At 45.7% G+C, this 16,188-nt stretch overlaps 1 protein-coding gene across 8 annotated transcripts in view; it reads left to right on the top strand.

Moving 5' to 3' along the window:
- The window catches only part of LOC127009898 (ATP-binding cassette sub-family G member 4-like), a 103,320-nt gene that overhangs the window by 74,134 nt on the left and 12,998 nt on the right, over window positions 1-16,188 (top strand). For 6 of the 8 annotated variants that reach the window (XM_050883427.1, XM_050883425.1, XM_050883426.1 and 3 more), the window contains 8 exons: window positions 914-1,059; window positions 2,111-2,349; window positions 4,550-4,696; window positions 7,329-7,561; window positions 9,751-9,919; window positions 11,698-11,798; window positions 14,011-14,166; window positions 15,054-15,172. In XM_050883427.1, the coding sequence (XP_050739384.1) occupies window positions 914-1,059; window positions 2,111-2,349; window positions 4,550-4,696; window positions 7,329-7,561; window positions 9,751-9,919; window positions 11,698-11,798; window positions 14,011-14,166; window positions 15,054-15,172 (1,310 nt within the window). The remainder of the gene's footprint in view (window positions 1-913; window positions 1,060-2,110; window positions 2,350-4,549; window positions 4,697-7,328; window positions 7,562-9,750; window positions 9,920-11,697; window positions 11,799-14,010; window positions 14,167-15,053; window positions 15,173-16,188) is intronic. The other 2 variants (XM_050883429.1, XM_050883423.1) reach the window with 1 other exon arrangement.

Raw genomic sequence — 16,188 nt, 5'->3', positions numbered from 1 at the left:
ACCTAATCTAACATACCCACCACTAACACAACCTAACCTTCTTCAGCCCAACGAAAGCCTAGATACACCCAAGCCTAATCTAACATACCCACCACTAACAACACAACTAACACAACCTAACCTTCTTCAGCTCAACGAAAGCCTAGATACACCCAAACCTAATCTAACATACCCACCACTAACAACACAACCTAACCTTCTTCAGCTCAACGAAAGCCTAGATACACCCAAGCCTAATCTAACATACCCACCACTACCAACTCAACACAACCTAACCAAACCTAACACCACCATCACAGTTTTTCCCTCCCCTTTTGTTCTTTCCTGTTTTCTTTTGTTTTCCTTTTTATTCTCGTTTTTTTAGCTCTTCTCATCCTTCCATATATAGCACCTTTTCCCCTTTCTTTATCCTCTCATCGTTTCTGTTCCTTTCCTTCATCATCTATATTTTCGTTCTTCTAGTTCTTTCAAGTATAGAACCTTTCCTTCTATTTATCATTTCTTCCTTTCTTGTTTAATTCCTTCATCTTCCCTCTCCCATCATACTCTCTGATACGACTTTACCTTCCTGTTCCTTTCCTTCATCATCTATATTTACGTTCTTCTCATTCTTCCATGTATAAAACCTTCCCTTCTTTTTATCATATCTTCCTTTCTCGTTCCATTCCTTCATCTTCCCTCTCCCATCATACTCTCTACTACAACTTTACCATCCTGATCCTTTCCCTCATCTTATTTCTCCTTCCAGCGTACTCTCTTATACCTTCACTAACACAACTTCTTTCCTTCTTCAGATCAACGAAATCCTGAATCTCTAATACAACTCTACCTTCCTGTTCCTTTCCCTCATCTTACTTCTCCTCGCAGCGTACTCTCTTATACCTTCACTAACACAACTTCCTCCCTTCTTCAGATCAACGAAATCCTGGAAACCCTCAGCTTGACGGAATGCAGAGACACCCGCGCCATCAACCTCTCGGGCGGGCAAAGAAAGCGACTCTCCATCGCCCTCGAACTGGTCAACAACCCTCCAGTCATGTTCTTCGACGAGCCAACCAGGTAAGGGAAATGGAGAGGGAAAGAAGGAGGGAATGGAAAGTTAGAAGAGAGGAAGAAAAGAGAAAGGAAAAATTGACATAGAGGTAGATAAGGGTAAGGAAGATCGGGAGGGAGATGAGAAATGAGAGGGGAAAGGGAGGTATGAAAAAGAGGAAGAAAGGAAAGATTGGTGAAAGGAGAAAAGGGAGTGAGAAAAGGAGTGTAAAAAGAATGAAAAGATTGGTATGGGGTAGATAAGAACTGATGTATATGAAAAAGAGAGAATGGGGAAAGGAGACAAGGGAAAAGGCAGGGAAAGGTGTGAGAAGGAAGGGAGAGAAAAGATGAGAGAAGGAAATGGGTTAAACGAGAGAAGGTTCTAGGAGGAAGTGGAAGAACTGGGAAAAGAGAGAAGGGAGAAAGGAGACACGGGAAAAGGCAGGGAAAGGTGTGAGAAGGAAGGGAGACAAAAGATGAGAGAAGGAAATGGGTTAAAGGAGAGAAGGTTCTAAGAGGAAGTGGAAAAACTGGGAAAAGAGAGAAGAAAAAGAGAGAAGGGAGAAAGGAGACACGGGAAAAGGCAGGGAAAGGTGTGAGAAGGAAGGGAGACAAAAGATGAGAAAAGGAAATGGGTTAAAGGAGAGAAGGTTATAGGAGGAAGTGGAAGAACTGGTGTATATGAAAAAGAGAGAAGGGGGAAAGGAGACAAGGGAAAAGGCAGGGAAAGGTGTGAGAAGGAAGGGAGACAAAAGATGGGAGAAGGAAATGGGTTAAAGAAGAGAAAAGGTTATAGGAGGAAGTGGAAGAACTGGGAAAAGAGAGAAGAAAAAGAGAGAAGGGAGAAAGGAGACAAGGGAAAAGGCAGGGAAAGGTGTGAGAAGGAAGGGAGACAAAAGATGAGAGAAGGAAATGGGTTAAAGAAGAGAAAGTTATAGGAGGAAGTGGAAAAAAGGGAAGAAGATGATAAGAGAAATGGAAGGGAAGGATTATACAGACAGTCAACGCAACCCTATTCACTCAAGCACTCACACTCTTCCTCACGCACTCACCCTCTCCATCCTCTCCCTCACAGCGGCCTAGACAGCAGCAGCAGCTTCCAGTGCATCAACCTGCTGAAGACGTTGGCGCAGGGTGGCCGCACCATCATCTGCACCATCCACCAGCCCTCCGCCAAGCTCTTTGAGAAGTTCGACTACCTGTATGCGCTGGCCGACGGGCAATGCATCTACCGCGGCGCCATCACGGGCCTCATCCCCTTCCTCTCCGCCATGGGCCTCGAGTGTCCCTCCTACCACAACCCCGCGGACTTCCGTGAGTGGGGAAGGGCTTGTGTGTGGGGGGATTGTGGAATGATTTGTCTTTGGGTGTTGTGGGTGAGGAGTTGATCATCTTCTGTGGATGTGGAGTGGACGAGGAGGAGGAGGTTGTCTTCTTTTGTGAGTGTGGAATGGAGGAGGAGGAGGTGGTTGTCTTCTTTTGTGAGTGTGGAATGGAGGAGGAGGAGGTGGTTGTCTTCTTTTGTGAGTGTGGAATGGAGGAGGAGGAGGTGGTTGTCTTCTTTTGTGAGTGTGGAATGGAGGAGGAGGAGGTGGTTGTCTTCTTTTTTGAGTGTGGAATGGAGGAGGAGGAGGTGGTTGTCTTCTTTTGTGAGTGTGGAATGGAGGAGGAGGAGGTGGTTGTCTTCTTTTGTGAGTGTGGAATGGAGGAGGAGGAGGAGGCGGCTGTCATCTTTTGTGAGTGTGCAATAACTTGTCTAATGTGAGTGGAATATGAAGTGGAAGGAGGAGGGAGTCTTGTCTGTGAGTGTGGAATGACTGGTCTTGTGTGTTTGTGGGGTGACTTGTCCTTTGTAATTGTGGAATGTAAGAGGAGGAGGTTGTCAGCTTTTGTGAGTGTGGAATGACTTGTCTTCTGTGAGTGGAATGGAGGAGGAGGAGGAGGGAGTCTTGTCGTCTGTGAGTGTGGAATGGAGGAGGAGGAGGAGGAGGGAGTCTTGTCTTCCGTGAGTGTGGAATGGAGGAGGAGGAGGAGGAGGAGAAGGGAGTCTTGTCTTCCGTGAGTGTGGAATGGAGGAGGAGGAGGAGGAGGAGGAGGAGGAGAAGGGAGTCTTGTCTTCCGTGAGTGTGGAATGGAGGAGGAGGAGGAGGAGGGAGTCTTGTCGTCTGTGAGTGTGGAATGAAGGAGGAGGAGGAGGGAGTCTTGCCTTCTGTGAGTAAAACAACAGGAACCTCGTGAACATATTATCGACCCCAGCTAGCAGAGTTACTAACAGAAAATTCAAGAAATGGTACTTACCGCCGGGGCCTCGGGAACTGGGGTGCCCGCCATGGCTGTTTGTTTTGAACTGTGACGTCACTTAGAAGACAGACAGCTGAGGCGCGTCTTGTGTATAGCGCGATAGTGTATTGGAATGAGGAAAGTTAAGTTATTGAGTACCATTGAAAGGCAAAGTGTGTGAATAAATAGAGGAGAGGCCCGAGAGGAGGAGGACCCAAGAAGCGATACAAAGCGTTACAGTTCAAAAGAAGAAGAGACATGACTCAAGAACGCAAGAATAAATGGCATTGCTTAAGAATTTCGCAAGATTTATTGGTCAATCTAACACGCCATTAACATAGGGGAAAAAATAGTATGACCTCTCTTTTGGCTACTCTCTACTTTTATCTTTTATGGGAGTGGCGAGTAGCGGGCTTTTTTTTTGTCCTTTTTTTGTTGCCCCTAACCCTTGACCTTTGATGTAAATAAAAAAAAAGTAATAGAGGGAAATGAGAGTTTAAAGGAGAAAGCGAATTTAGAAGAGGAGGAGGAAAAGAAGATAGAGAGGGAAATGAAGGATGGAAGGAGAAAAGGGTCATATTTTAAAGTATTTCGTCGCCCAAGTTCACAAATTTGACAAGGCTTTCGTATGAGGTTAGGGCATTTCCAGTAGTAGTTTTATGACCCTGGTGGTAGTTTGACCCTTCTTCTGTGCCATGAACCTTAAAAAACACTCATGAAAACCCGATTGATCCCCTCTTTGACCTTTAGAAATAGTTGATGTGAGAAGCGATGGTGTCTTAAAATACAGCCCAAAGCCCTATCAAACCCCTAACCCTTCCCTTTAACCGTTCCAACCTTCTATATAACCCCGAACACCATTATGTGACCCTTGTACCTAAACTTTGAACCTCAGTATTACCATTGACCTTTGCAACCCATTAAAACCTCAACATGACCCCTGTACGTAACCTTTGACCCCCAGCATTAGCACTGACCTTTGCAACCCATTAAAACCTCAACATGACCCCTGTACGTAACCTTTGACCCCCAGCATTACCATTGACCTTTGCAACCCATTAAAACCTCAACATGACCCCTGTACGTAACCTTTGACCCCCAGCAATAGCCTTGACCTTTGCAACCCATTAAAACCTCTACATGACCCTTGTATATGTAAGCCTTGACCTCTGCACCACATTAAAATCTTTATCATACCCCTTGTCCGTAACCTTTTGACCTTTGACCTTTGCAGTGATGGAGGTGGCGAGCGGCGACTATGGGGAGTTCACGCACAAGCTGACCTCGGCCGTGCACTGCGGGAAGTGTGACAACCTGGCGCCCGACAACCACGAGGCGGTCAGGGCCAAGCAGGACCTCATCTGTGAGTGTGGGGGGAAAGGTCAGCATTGCCAAATTATCGTATTCAAAACATCGCATTTATCAGTTCCAGCGCCCAAAACTTTCTTACCCACACATATAACGAAATTCCAGTTAAAGTTTTCGTTAACAGCATTACTTATTGGCGTTTGTTTGCGATAGCCGCGGGGGTGGGGGGTGGGGGGGGGGAGGACTCAGCGTTGGCAAATTGTCGTACTTAAAACATCGTATTTATCAGTTCCAGGGCCCAAAACTTTCTTACCCACACAAATAACGAAATTCCAGTTAAAGTTTTCGTTTAAAGCATTACTTATTGGCGTTTGTTTGCGATAGCCGTGACTCAAAAACGGAAAAATACGACGTGCTGACTGGCTGAATACGATAATTTGGTAACCCTGGGGGAGGTGTTTGTTGGTTGTGTTGTAATGTTCTTCAACGTGAGGTTCACTATAGAATGTTCACAAAAGCTTTTATATAGAATTCCTTTTCATCTTTCTCTCTCTTCCTTTACTCTCTTAACCCGGAGCCTTTACTGGTAGCCTGGTAATATACAGTCCCAGGTCCTTGTTGGTTGTGTTGTAATGTTCTTCAGCGTGAGGTTCACTATAGAATGTTCACTCTTAAAGTTTTTGTATAGAATTCCTTTTCATCTCTCTCTCCCTTCCATTACTCTCTTAACCCGGATTTAGCCTTCACTGGTGGCCTGGTAATATACAGGTGTTTGTTGGTTGTGTTGTAATGTTCTTCAACGTGAGGTTCACTATAGAATGTCCACTCTTAAAGTTTTTGTATAGAATTCCTTTTCATCTTTCTCTCCCTTCCTTTCCTCTCTTAACCCGGATTTAGCCTTCACTGGTAGCCTGGTAATATACAGTCCCAGGTCCTTGTTGGTTGTGTTGTAATGTTCTTCAGCGTGAGGTTCACTATAGAATGTCCACTCTTAAAGTTTTAATACAGAATTCCTTTTCATCTTTCTCTCCCTTCCTTTACTCTTTTAACCTGGATTTGGCCTTCACTGGTAGCCTGGTAATATAGTACAGTCCCAGGTCCTTGTTGGTTGTGTTGTAATGTTCTTCAGCGTGAGGTTCACTATAGAATGTTCACTCTTAAAGTTTTTATATAGAATTCCTTTTCATCTTTCTCTCCCTTCCTTTCCTCTCTTAACCGGATTTAGCCTTCACTGGTAGCCTGGTAATATACAGGTGTTTGTTGGTTGTGTTGTAATGTTCTTCAGCGTGAGGTTCACTATAGAATGTTTACAAAAGTTTTTATATAGAATTCCTTTTCATCTTTCTCTCCCTTCCTTTCCTCTCTTAACACGGATTTGGCCTTCACTGGTAGCCTGGTAATATACAGTCCCAGGTGTTTGTTGGTTGTGTTGTAATGTTCTTCAGCGTGAGGTTCACTATAGAATGTTTACAAAAGTTTTTATATAGAATTCCTTTTCATCTTTCTCTCCCTTCCTTTCCTCTTTTAACCTGTCCGCTGCAATTGGCACGGATTTGGCCTTCACTGGTAGCCTGGTAATATACAGTCCCAGGTCTTTGTTGGTTGTGTTGTAATGTTCTTCAGCGTGAGGTTCACTATAGACTAACCTTTACTCAGTCCTATCTAACCTAACTTTATCTAACCTTGCCTTACCTAACATTACCTAACCAAACTTGATCCTTACCTTACCTTAGCATACCTCACCTTATCTAACCTCACCTTACCTTACCCCACCTGACCTTACCCTACCTTAGCATACCTCACCTTACCTAACCTTACCTAACCTCACCTCACCCTACCATACCCTACCTTAGCATACCTCACCTTATCTAACCTCACCTTACCTTACCCCACCTGACCTTACCCTACCTTAGCATACCTCACCTTACCTCACCTTACCTAACCTTACCTTACCCTACCTTAGCATACCTCACCTTATCTAACCTCACCTTACCTTACCCCACCTGACCTTACCCTACCTTACCTAACCTTACCTAACCTCACCTTACCTTACCTTACCCTACCTTAGCATACCTCACCTTATCTAACCTTACCTAACCTTACCCCACCTGACCTTACCCTACCTTAGCATACCTCACCTTACCTCACCTTACCTAACCTTACCTTACCCTACCTTAGCATACCTCACCTTATCTAACCTTACCTAACCTTACCCCACCTCACCTTACCCTACCTTAGCATACCTCACCTTATCTAACCTTACCTAACCTTACCCCACCTCACCTTACCCTACCTTAGCATACCTCACCTTATCTAACCTTACCTAACCTTACCCCACCTCACCTTACCCTACCTTAGCATACCTCACCTTATCTAACCTTACCTAACCTTACCTTACCCTACCTTAGCATACCTCACCTTACCTAACCTAACCTCACCTCACCTCACCTCACCTTACCCTACCTTAGCATACCTCACCTTATCTAACCTCACCTTACCTTACCCCACCTGACCTTACCCTACCTTAGCATACCTCACCTTACCTAACCTCACCTGACCTTACCCTACCTTAGCATACCTCACCTTACCTAACCTTACCTAACCTCACCTCACCTTACCTTACCCTACCTTAGCATACCTCACCTTATCTAACCTTACCTAACCTGACCTTACCTTACCCCACCTGACCTTACCTATTCCAACAGGCAACGACGAACAGGGCAGAGAAGGAGGCGGAGGTGGTGAAGCAGGCGGAGGAGGGGGAGGAGGAGGAGGCACAGCGGGGGAGACTCGGGTCAACATGCCCCCCTCGAAGCACTCCCTCCTGGCCTCCGAGGACGAGAGCATCGATGATATCCCCAATTCCTTCCCGACGTCGGGCTGGAAGCAGTTCGTCATCCTCTTCAAGCGAACGTTCCTCTCGATCATCAGGGATGGGGTGAGTCAGGAGTGATGGGGTGTTGGGGGGGAAGGGAAGGGAATGAAGGGGTGAGTTCTGAGGTGATGGGGAGGGTGGAGGGGAAGGGAAGGGAATGAAGGGGTAAGTTCTGAGGTGATGGGGGTGTTGGGAAGGGAAGGGAATGAAAGTGTGAGTTCTGAGGTGATGGGGAGTGATGGGAAGGGAAGGGAATGAAGGGGTGAGTTCTGAGGTGATGGGGAGTGATGGGAGAGGAAGGGAAGGGAAGGGAATGAAGAGGTGAGTTCTGAGGTGATGGGGAGGGTGGAGGGGAAGGGAAGGGAATGAAGGGGTAAGTTCTGAGGTGATGGGGGTGTTGGGAAGGGAAGGGAATGAAAGTGTGAGTTCTGAGGTGATGGGGAGTGATGGGAGAGGAAGGGAAGGGAAGGGAATGAAGGGGTAAGTTCTGAGGTGATGGGGGTGTTGGTAGAGGAAGGGAAGGGAATGAAAGTGTGAGTTCTGAGGTGATGGGGAGTGATGGGAGAGGAAGGGAAGGGAAGGGAATGAAGGGGTGAGTTCTGAGGTGATGGGGAGTGATGGGAGAGGAAGGGAAGGGAAGGGAATGAAGGGGTGAGTTCTGAGGTGATGGGGAGGTGGAGGGAAGGAAGGAATGAAGGGGTCAGTTCTGAGGTGATGGGGGTGTTGGGAAGGGAAGGGAATGAAAGTGTGAGTTCTGAGGTGATGGGGAGTGATGGGAAGGGAAGGGAATGAAGGTGTGAGTTCTGAGGTGATGGGGAGTGATGGGAGAGGAAGGGAAGGGAAGGGAATGAAGAGGTGAGTTCTGAGGTGATGGGGAGGTGGAGGGAAGGAAGGAATGAAGGGTAAGTTCTGAGGTGATGGGGTGTTGGGAAGGAAGGAATGAAAGTGTGAGTTCTGAGGTGTTGGGGAGTGATGGGAGAGGAAGGGAAGGGAAGGGAATGAAGGGGTAAGTTCTGAGGTGATGGGGGTGTTGGTAGAGGAAGGGAAGGGAATGAAAGTGTGAGTTCTGAGGTGATGGGGAGTGATGGGAGAGGAAGGAAGGAAGGGAATGAAGGGTAAGTTCTGTGGTGATGGGGAGTGATGGGAGAGGAAGGGAAGGGAATGAAGGGGTGAGTTCTGAGGTGATGGGGGTGTTGGGAGGGGAAGGGAAGGGAATGAAAGTGTGAGTTCTGAGGTGATGGGGAGTGATGGGAGAGGAAGGGAAGGGAAGGGAATGAAGGGGTGAGTTCTGAGGTGATGGGGGTATTGGGAGAGGAAGGGAAGGGAATGAAAGTGTGAGTTCTGAGGTGATGGGGAGTGATGGGAGAGGAAGGGAAGGGAATGAAGGGGTGAGTTCTGAGGTGATGGGGAGGGTGGAGGGGAAGAGAGGAATTACAGAAGGGTGTGTATCTGTTGGGAATTTTTCTTTAATCTTACTTTCTCATTTAATTTTTCTTCCTCCTGTCAATGGAGACTCCGCTAACATTTTTTTTTCTTTCACCTCTTCTGTATCTCACAAGCTCCTGTCCTTGTATATATAGTGTTACTCCTCTGTGTCTTCCTTCTGTCTCTCTCTCCGGCATATGACCACAGATGTTGCGCCGACTAAACAAAACTTTCCAACTTTCCTCTGTGTGTTTTGCCTTGTCATCTTTCTTTTAATATCTTCCTCTCTTAGTTCTTTCTCCTCTTCTTACAAACATATGGAAACCTACCTCACCTTTCTTCCTTCCCACAAACAGAAACTCACCTAACTTTTTCTCTTTGACCTCACTCCGTTTTCTTTCCTCTCATTATCAGATCCTGCTCCCCTAACCTTTTCTTTTTTCCTTATGTATAGTGTTACTCCTCTGTGTCTTTTGCCTTTTTCATTTTTCTTTTAATATCTTCCTCTCTTGTTTCTTTCTCCTCTTCTTACAAACATAATATGCAAACCTACCTAAACTTCTAATGACCACAGATGTTGCGCCGACTAAACGAAACTTTCCAACTTTCCTCTGTGTCTTTTGCCTTTTCATCTTTCTTTTAATATCTTCCTCTATTGTTTCTTTCTCCTCTTTTTACAAACATATGCAAACCTACCTAAGCATCTAACCTCACTTCACCTTTTTTCCTTCCCTCAAACAGAAACTCGCCTAACTTTTTCCCTTCAACCTCGCTCAGTTCCATTCATAAACAGCTCCTGCCCACCTAACCTTCTCCTATTTCCCCAGATGCTGACCAAGATGAGGATTTGCTCGCACATCCTCATTGGGCTGCTCATCGGCTTGCTCTACTACAACATTGGCAACGAGGCGGGCAAGGTCTTCAACAACTCTGGATGCCTCTTCTTCTGTATGCTGTTCCTCATGTTCACCGCCATGATGCCCACCATTTTGACCTGTGAGTGGAGGATGGAGGGGGAGACGAGGCTGTGAGGGTGGGATGTTGAAGGAAGGAGAGCTGGGAGGGGGAGACTGGAGGCTGTGAGGGTGGGATGTTGAAGGAAGGAGAGCTGGGAGGGGGAGACTGGAGGCTGTGAGGGTGGGATGTTGAAGGAAGGAGAACTGGGGAGGGGGGAGACGAGGCTGTGAGGGTGGGATGTTGAAGGAAGGAGAGCTGGGGAGTGGGGAGACTGGAGGCTGTGAGGGTGGGATGTTGAAGGAAGGAGAGCTGGGGAGTGGGGAGACTGGAGGCTGTGAGGGTGGGATGTTGAAGGAAGGAGAGCTGGGGAGTGGGGAGACTGGAGGCTGTGAGGGTGGGATGTTGAAGGTAGGAGAGCTGGGGAGTGGGGAGACTGGAGGCTGTGAGGGTGGGATGTTGAAGGAAGGAGAGCTGGGGAGTGGGGAGACTGGAGGCTGTGAGGGTGGGATGTTGAAGGAAGGAGAGCTGGGAGGGGGAGACTGGAGGCTGTGAGGGTGGGATGTTGAAGGAAGGAGAGCTGGGGAGACTGGAGGCTGTGAGGGTGGGATGTTGAAGGAAGGAGAGCTGGGGAGTGGGGAGACTGGAGGCTGTGAGGGTGGGATGTTGAAGGAAGGAGAGCTGGGGAGTGGGGAGACTGGAGGCTGTGAGGGTGGGATGTTGAAGGAAGGAGAGCTGGGGAGTGGGGAGACTGGAGGCTGTGAGGGTGGGATGTTGAAGGAAGGAGAGCTGGGTGGGGGAGACTGGAGGCTGTGAGGGTGGGATGTTGAAGGAAGGAGAGCTGGGAGGGGGAGACTGGAGGCTGTGAGGGTGGGATGTTGAAGGAAGGAGAGCTGGGAGGGGGAGACTGGAGGCTGTGAGGGTGGGATGTTGAAGGAAGGAGAGCTGGGAGGGGGAGACTGGAGGCTGTGAGGGTGGGATGTTGGAGGAAGGAGAGCTGGGAGGGGGAGACGAGGCTGTGAGCGTGGGATGTTGAAAGGAGAGCTGGGGAGACTGGAGGCTGTGAGGGTGGGATGTTGAAAGGAGAGCTGGGGAGACTGGAGGCTGTGAGGGTGGGATGTTGAAGGAAGGAGAGCTGGGAGGATGTAAGGGAGAGAAAAGAGAATAAAGAAGTTGGGTTGTGAGAGGGAGATAAACACTAAGAGACAAAGAGATAAATAGAGAGACAAATAAATTAATAAATAAGTCAGTAATGAATGAATGCTAAAATAAATAGATAAATAAAGTTACATAGATAAACAGGTAAAGAAAATAAGGTTCTCTCATTACAAAAAGGGGATGGGGAAAGCGTAAGAAATAAGGAAGTTGGGTGAAGGGAAAAAAAGGGGAGGAAATGAGATAATTGAAAGGAAAGACGAGTATGGTGGAGGATGAAGGAGGAAGAAATGAAAAAGTAGGAGAGTAAAGGAAGGAGGAAGATTTTTGATAACTATGTAGATAAATGAATAATAAATGAAAGAGGAAGAGGAAGATTTTTGATAACTATGTAGATAAATGAATAATAAATGAAAGAGGAAGAGGAAGATTTTTGATAACTATGTAGATAAATGAATAATAAAATGAAAGAGGAATAGGAAGATTTTTGATAACTATGTAGATGAATAGAATTTTTTTTATAACTATGTAGATAAATGAATAATAAAATGACCCCCAAAATGCAACCAGTCCAGTTTCTTTTTGGAGCAGTTTTTTGGGGGAAGTTTTTTCACCTGTTAATTAGTGTCCCGTGTTAATTGATGTCCCGTGTCCGTGTGTTTCAGTCCCGCTGGAGATGAACGTGTTTATCCGGGAACATCTCAACTATTGGTACTCTCTCAAGTCTTACTACCTGGCGAAGACTATGGCCGACATGCCCTTCCAGGTGAGATGACTACTACTACTACTACTACTATTTTTTTTTTACAACAAAGGATACAGCTCAAGGGCACACAAAAAAAGGAAACAATAAAAAAAAGCCCACAACTCATGACTACTACTACTACTACTACTACTACCACCACCTCTACAGTACTCCTATTTTTGTTCATAGTACTTAATTAACCTGTTCCTCTAATCTTCACCTTCCTGTCACCTTTTTTTTTGCTTTATTTCACTTATCTTTTTTTCCTCTTATCTGTCCTGTCCTCTTTTTCAGGTGATATTTTTTTCTCGTGTGCTGTATATATCTTTTCTGTTTATCTATTCTACTACCACCACCACTACTACTACTACTACTACTACTACTATTACTACTACTACTACTACTACTACTGCTTCTGATGTCATATTATTTAGAGTTAGTCCTTCATCTTTTTTTTTTATTGTCTGGCTATTTTTTTTTCGTTTGGTGTTATTTTTTTTTTTTTTTTTTGTGTGTGTGTGTGTGTGTGTGTGGTTAATGATTTGCCGTCCTTTCTCTCCTAGCCTTTTTTTTATATATGTCTGGTCGTTTGTAATTCATTGTCCGTCCGCATCTTTTTTAGCTATTTTTTGTGGTCGTCTGGCTACTGTTTTTTTTGTTTGGTGTGGTTAACTTTTTTTTGTGTGAAGTACGAACTCGCTGTCCTTCCTTTCCTCTTCCTAGTTTTTAGTTGTCTGGTCATTTTTTTTGGTGTGTGTGTGTGTGTGCGGTCTGTAGTGCTTTGTCCTTGCTCTCCTTATTTTTAGTTTCTTTTTTTACTTTCTGGTCACTATTATTTTGGATTAGCAGTTGTTTGTGTTGATTGTACTTTTTTTCTTTCCTCTGGTTTTCTGGTCATTGTTTTCCTGTGAGCTGTAGTCCATTGTCCTTCCTCTTCCTCCTTTATTATCCTCTTCTGGTTTTTATTTTAGGGGAATCAATAGTTCAATGTCCCTCCTTTTTTTTGTCACTTTCTGGTCATTATCACACATCCGTCCACCACTGTTAACCTGTCTCCTCTTACCTTCCCTCCATCCTTCCTCCCTTCCTTGTTTTTGTATTCCCAAGTCTGTGTGTGTTCAGCATAATACACTTCTTGGCAGCTACCTTCAAAATACTTCTTTTTATGTCATGTTATTTTTTATTTCCCACCACTTCCTTGTTTCAACCCTTCCCTCTTTCCCACATCCTCTCCTCAAAAAAACAAGAAAAGAAACAAGTGTTAATAGCACAAAAACTGTCCTAGATCGGTGTCCCATGACCTCTCCAACCCCCCCCCCCCCCAACAATTTATATTATGCAACTAGGGGTCTAAAATGGAAAATGCTGAAAAGTAAAGATGGCACCACTATAAACACTTGCCTGCGCCACAACGGGCTGGGGCCGACCATCAGGGCCTACTATGAAGGCCTACCGTCGCCACAGCCCAAGACGTAAAAAAAATATTAAAAAAATAAATAGATAAAAACTGACTTTGTTTATAATGCCATGTTGTAGGGTTCATCAGGGCTAACAAATGTTATTATACAATGTCATGTGTAATGTATGGATAAACCAGGAAAACAACTTGAACAGAACAACAAGAAGATGGACAATCTGTTGATCGGCGTCTGTGATGCCGATAAAAAAAAAAAATATATATATATAAAAATAAAAATCGATGCCCTTTTTTGGTCTCTTGTCCAGTTGTCTCCACCACTTCCTCTTCCATGTGTTTTATTGTTTTCTTACGTCCATTGTCTTTTTAGGTCATTTGTCCACCTTTTTCTTTTGATGACTCACTAGAGTCTATTTTTTATTTATATTTCCTTCTTATATGAAGGCTATTTCTTATTTCTTTTGATTTATCTTCTTTATCTCCTGAGTTCTTTTCCTTCACCTCCTCCCTTGTGTTATATATCATTATTATAGTGCTACTTGTCTGTCAATTGTCTTTTCAATCTTTATAATTATCTAACTTTTTCTTTCTCTCCCTTCATGTTATAGTTTTACTCCTCTTTGTCTATCATTAACTCTTCCCTCTCCTCCATGTTATAGTCACTCCTCTGTGTCTTATCACGCACACCTCCTCATACCAAGCCCCATACAACCCTTCTCTCCTTCATTTCTCATCTCTAACTCTTTCTCTTCATGTTATAGTTTTACTCGCCTTTGTCTATCATTAACTCTTCCCTCTCCTTCTTCCCTTCGTCAGGTGATCTACCCGCTGCTGTACGTGTTGCTGGTGTACTTCCTCACCGCACAGCCGCTGGAGGCACACCGCTTCTTCATGTTCACCACCATGTGCATAATGACGTCCCTCGTGGCGCAGTCCCTCGGCCTCGCCATAGGGGCCTGCCTCAACATACAGGTAAGGGGAGGGATTGGGAGGAGGAGTGGATGAGGATGGGAGGAGAGGAGGCTGAGATGAAGGGTGAAGTGGGAATGCTGGGGTGTTGGTGAGGTGGGTGTGAGATTGGTTGTTGAGAGATGCAAATAGAGTTAGAGAGGGGTGGAGTGGGTGGATGTGAGGTTGTGGGGAGGAGGAGGATGAGGATGGAGGAGAGGAGGCTGAGATGAAGGGTGAAGTGGGAAGGCTGGGGTGTTGGTGGTGAGGTGGGTGTGAGATTGGTTGTTGAGAGATGCAAATAGAGTTAGAGAGGGATGGATGTGAGGTTGTGGGGGAGGAGGAGTGGATGAGGATGGGAGGAGAGGAGGCTGAGATGAAGGGTGAAGTGGGAATGCTGGGGTGTTGGTGGTGAGGTGGGTGTGAGATTGGTTGTTGAGAGATGCAAATAGAGTTAGAGAGGGGTGGAGTGGGTGGATGTGAGGTTGTGGGGGAGGAGGAGTGGATGAGGATGGGAGGAGAGGAGGCTGAGATGAAGGGTGAAGTGGGAAGGCTGGGGTGTTGGTGGTGAGGTGGGTGTGAGATTGGTTGTTGAGAGATGCAAATAGAGTTAGAGAGGGGTGGATGTGAGGTTATGTTGAGAGAAGAGGAGGAGGAAGAGAGGTGAAGATGCTTGTCAAGGAGTGAACTTCTGTGTTAAGAGGAGTATTGTTGTGTTGTTTAGTTTAGTCTCCCTTTTATAACCATCTTCTGTTATTCACGTGTTCACTTATATCTAGTTTCTTTGGATAACTACACTATTTTAGCCATCTTTACTCTCAGCGTCTACTTTAATTTCCTGTGTTATTCCAACCCATTCATTTTTCATGTAAGCAAGCGTGTGTTTTAGCCACTCTTCCCGCGTCCCCCAGGGTGCTGTGTTCCTGGGGCCCATCACCTCCATCCCGGTGTTGCTCTTCTCCGGCTTCTTCGTTAACTTCTCCACCATCCCCATCTACCTCCGCTGGGTCACCTACATCTCCTACGTCAGGTAAGCAAAGGCAGGGTACAGGGAACAGGGAAGAGCAGGTAACGATTGGTTTGTAACGAGGCTGCCTGCTTTAGCGATTCAATGTTTTCAAGAAGCACTTCACTAACAGCAGAACAGTTCACAGCGCTTCATAGACTTGCAGAACAGACCAAAGCACTTGAATAACATAGCAAACCACTTCACTGACTTGCAGAACAGGTGGAAGCATTTGTACGTATAGCTACATAAGTGCAGGAACGTTCATTCTTCTTCCGGCGCACTGAACTAACGATCATTGGGATCTTTAAAAACTGTTGATCGTTCGGGCTTACATAACTTCTGCAGGACGGTTCCCAATGACGGACAAGTCTACTGGAGGAGGAAAGTCTTACCAGTGTCCGTTAATGTTTGTCTAGCTTGGGTTTGTGGACCGCTTCCTCACTTTTGTTTTTTTTACAACAAAGGAGACAGCTCAAGTGCACACAAAAAAGTAAACAATAATTTAAAAAAGCCCGCTACTCGTTGCTCACAAAAATAATCTAAAGAGGTGGCCGAAGGAGAGCTCTGGGTGTGAAATTTATTGATAACTTTGTGGTGAGCAATGGTGCCAGACTATCATACTCAACGGTGCCAGACTATCATACTCAACGGTGCCAGACTATCATACTCAACGGTGCCAGACTATCATACTCAACGGTGCCAGACTATCATACTCAACGGTGCCAGACTATCACACTCAACAGTGCCAGACTATCATACTCAACGGTGCCAGACTATCATACTCAACGGTGCCAGACTATCATACTCAACGGTGCCAGACTATCATACTCAACGGTGCCAGACTATCATACTCAACGGTGCCAGACTATCATACTCAACGGTGCCAGACTATCATACTCAACGGTGCCAGACTGTCATACTCAGCGGTGCCAGACTATCATACTCAACGGTGCCAGACTGTCATACTCAACGGTGCCAGACTATCATACTCAGCGGTGCCAGACTATCATACTCAACGGTGCCAGACTATCATACTC

Source organism: Eriocheir sinensis, chromosome 42 (genome assembly GCF_024679095.1).
Source record: "Eriocheir sinensis breed Jianghai 21 chromosome 42, ASM2467909v1, whole genome shotgun sequence".
In the NCBI taxonomy this organism is placed as follows: Eukaryota; Metazoa; Arthropoda; class Malacostraca; order Decapoda; family Varunidae; genus Eriocheir; species Eriocheir sinensis.
Note: the sequence above shows the minus strand (reverse complement) of the source record. Positions and strands in the feature narration are given on the sequence as shown.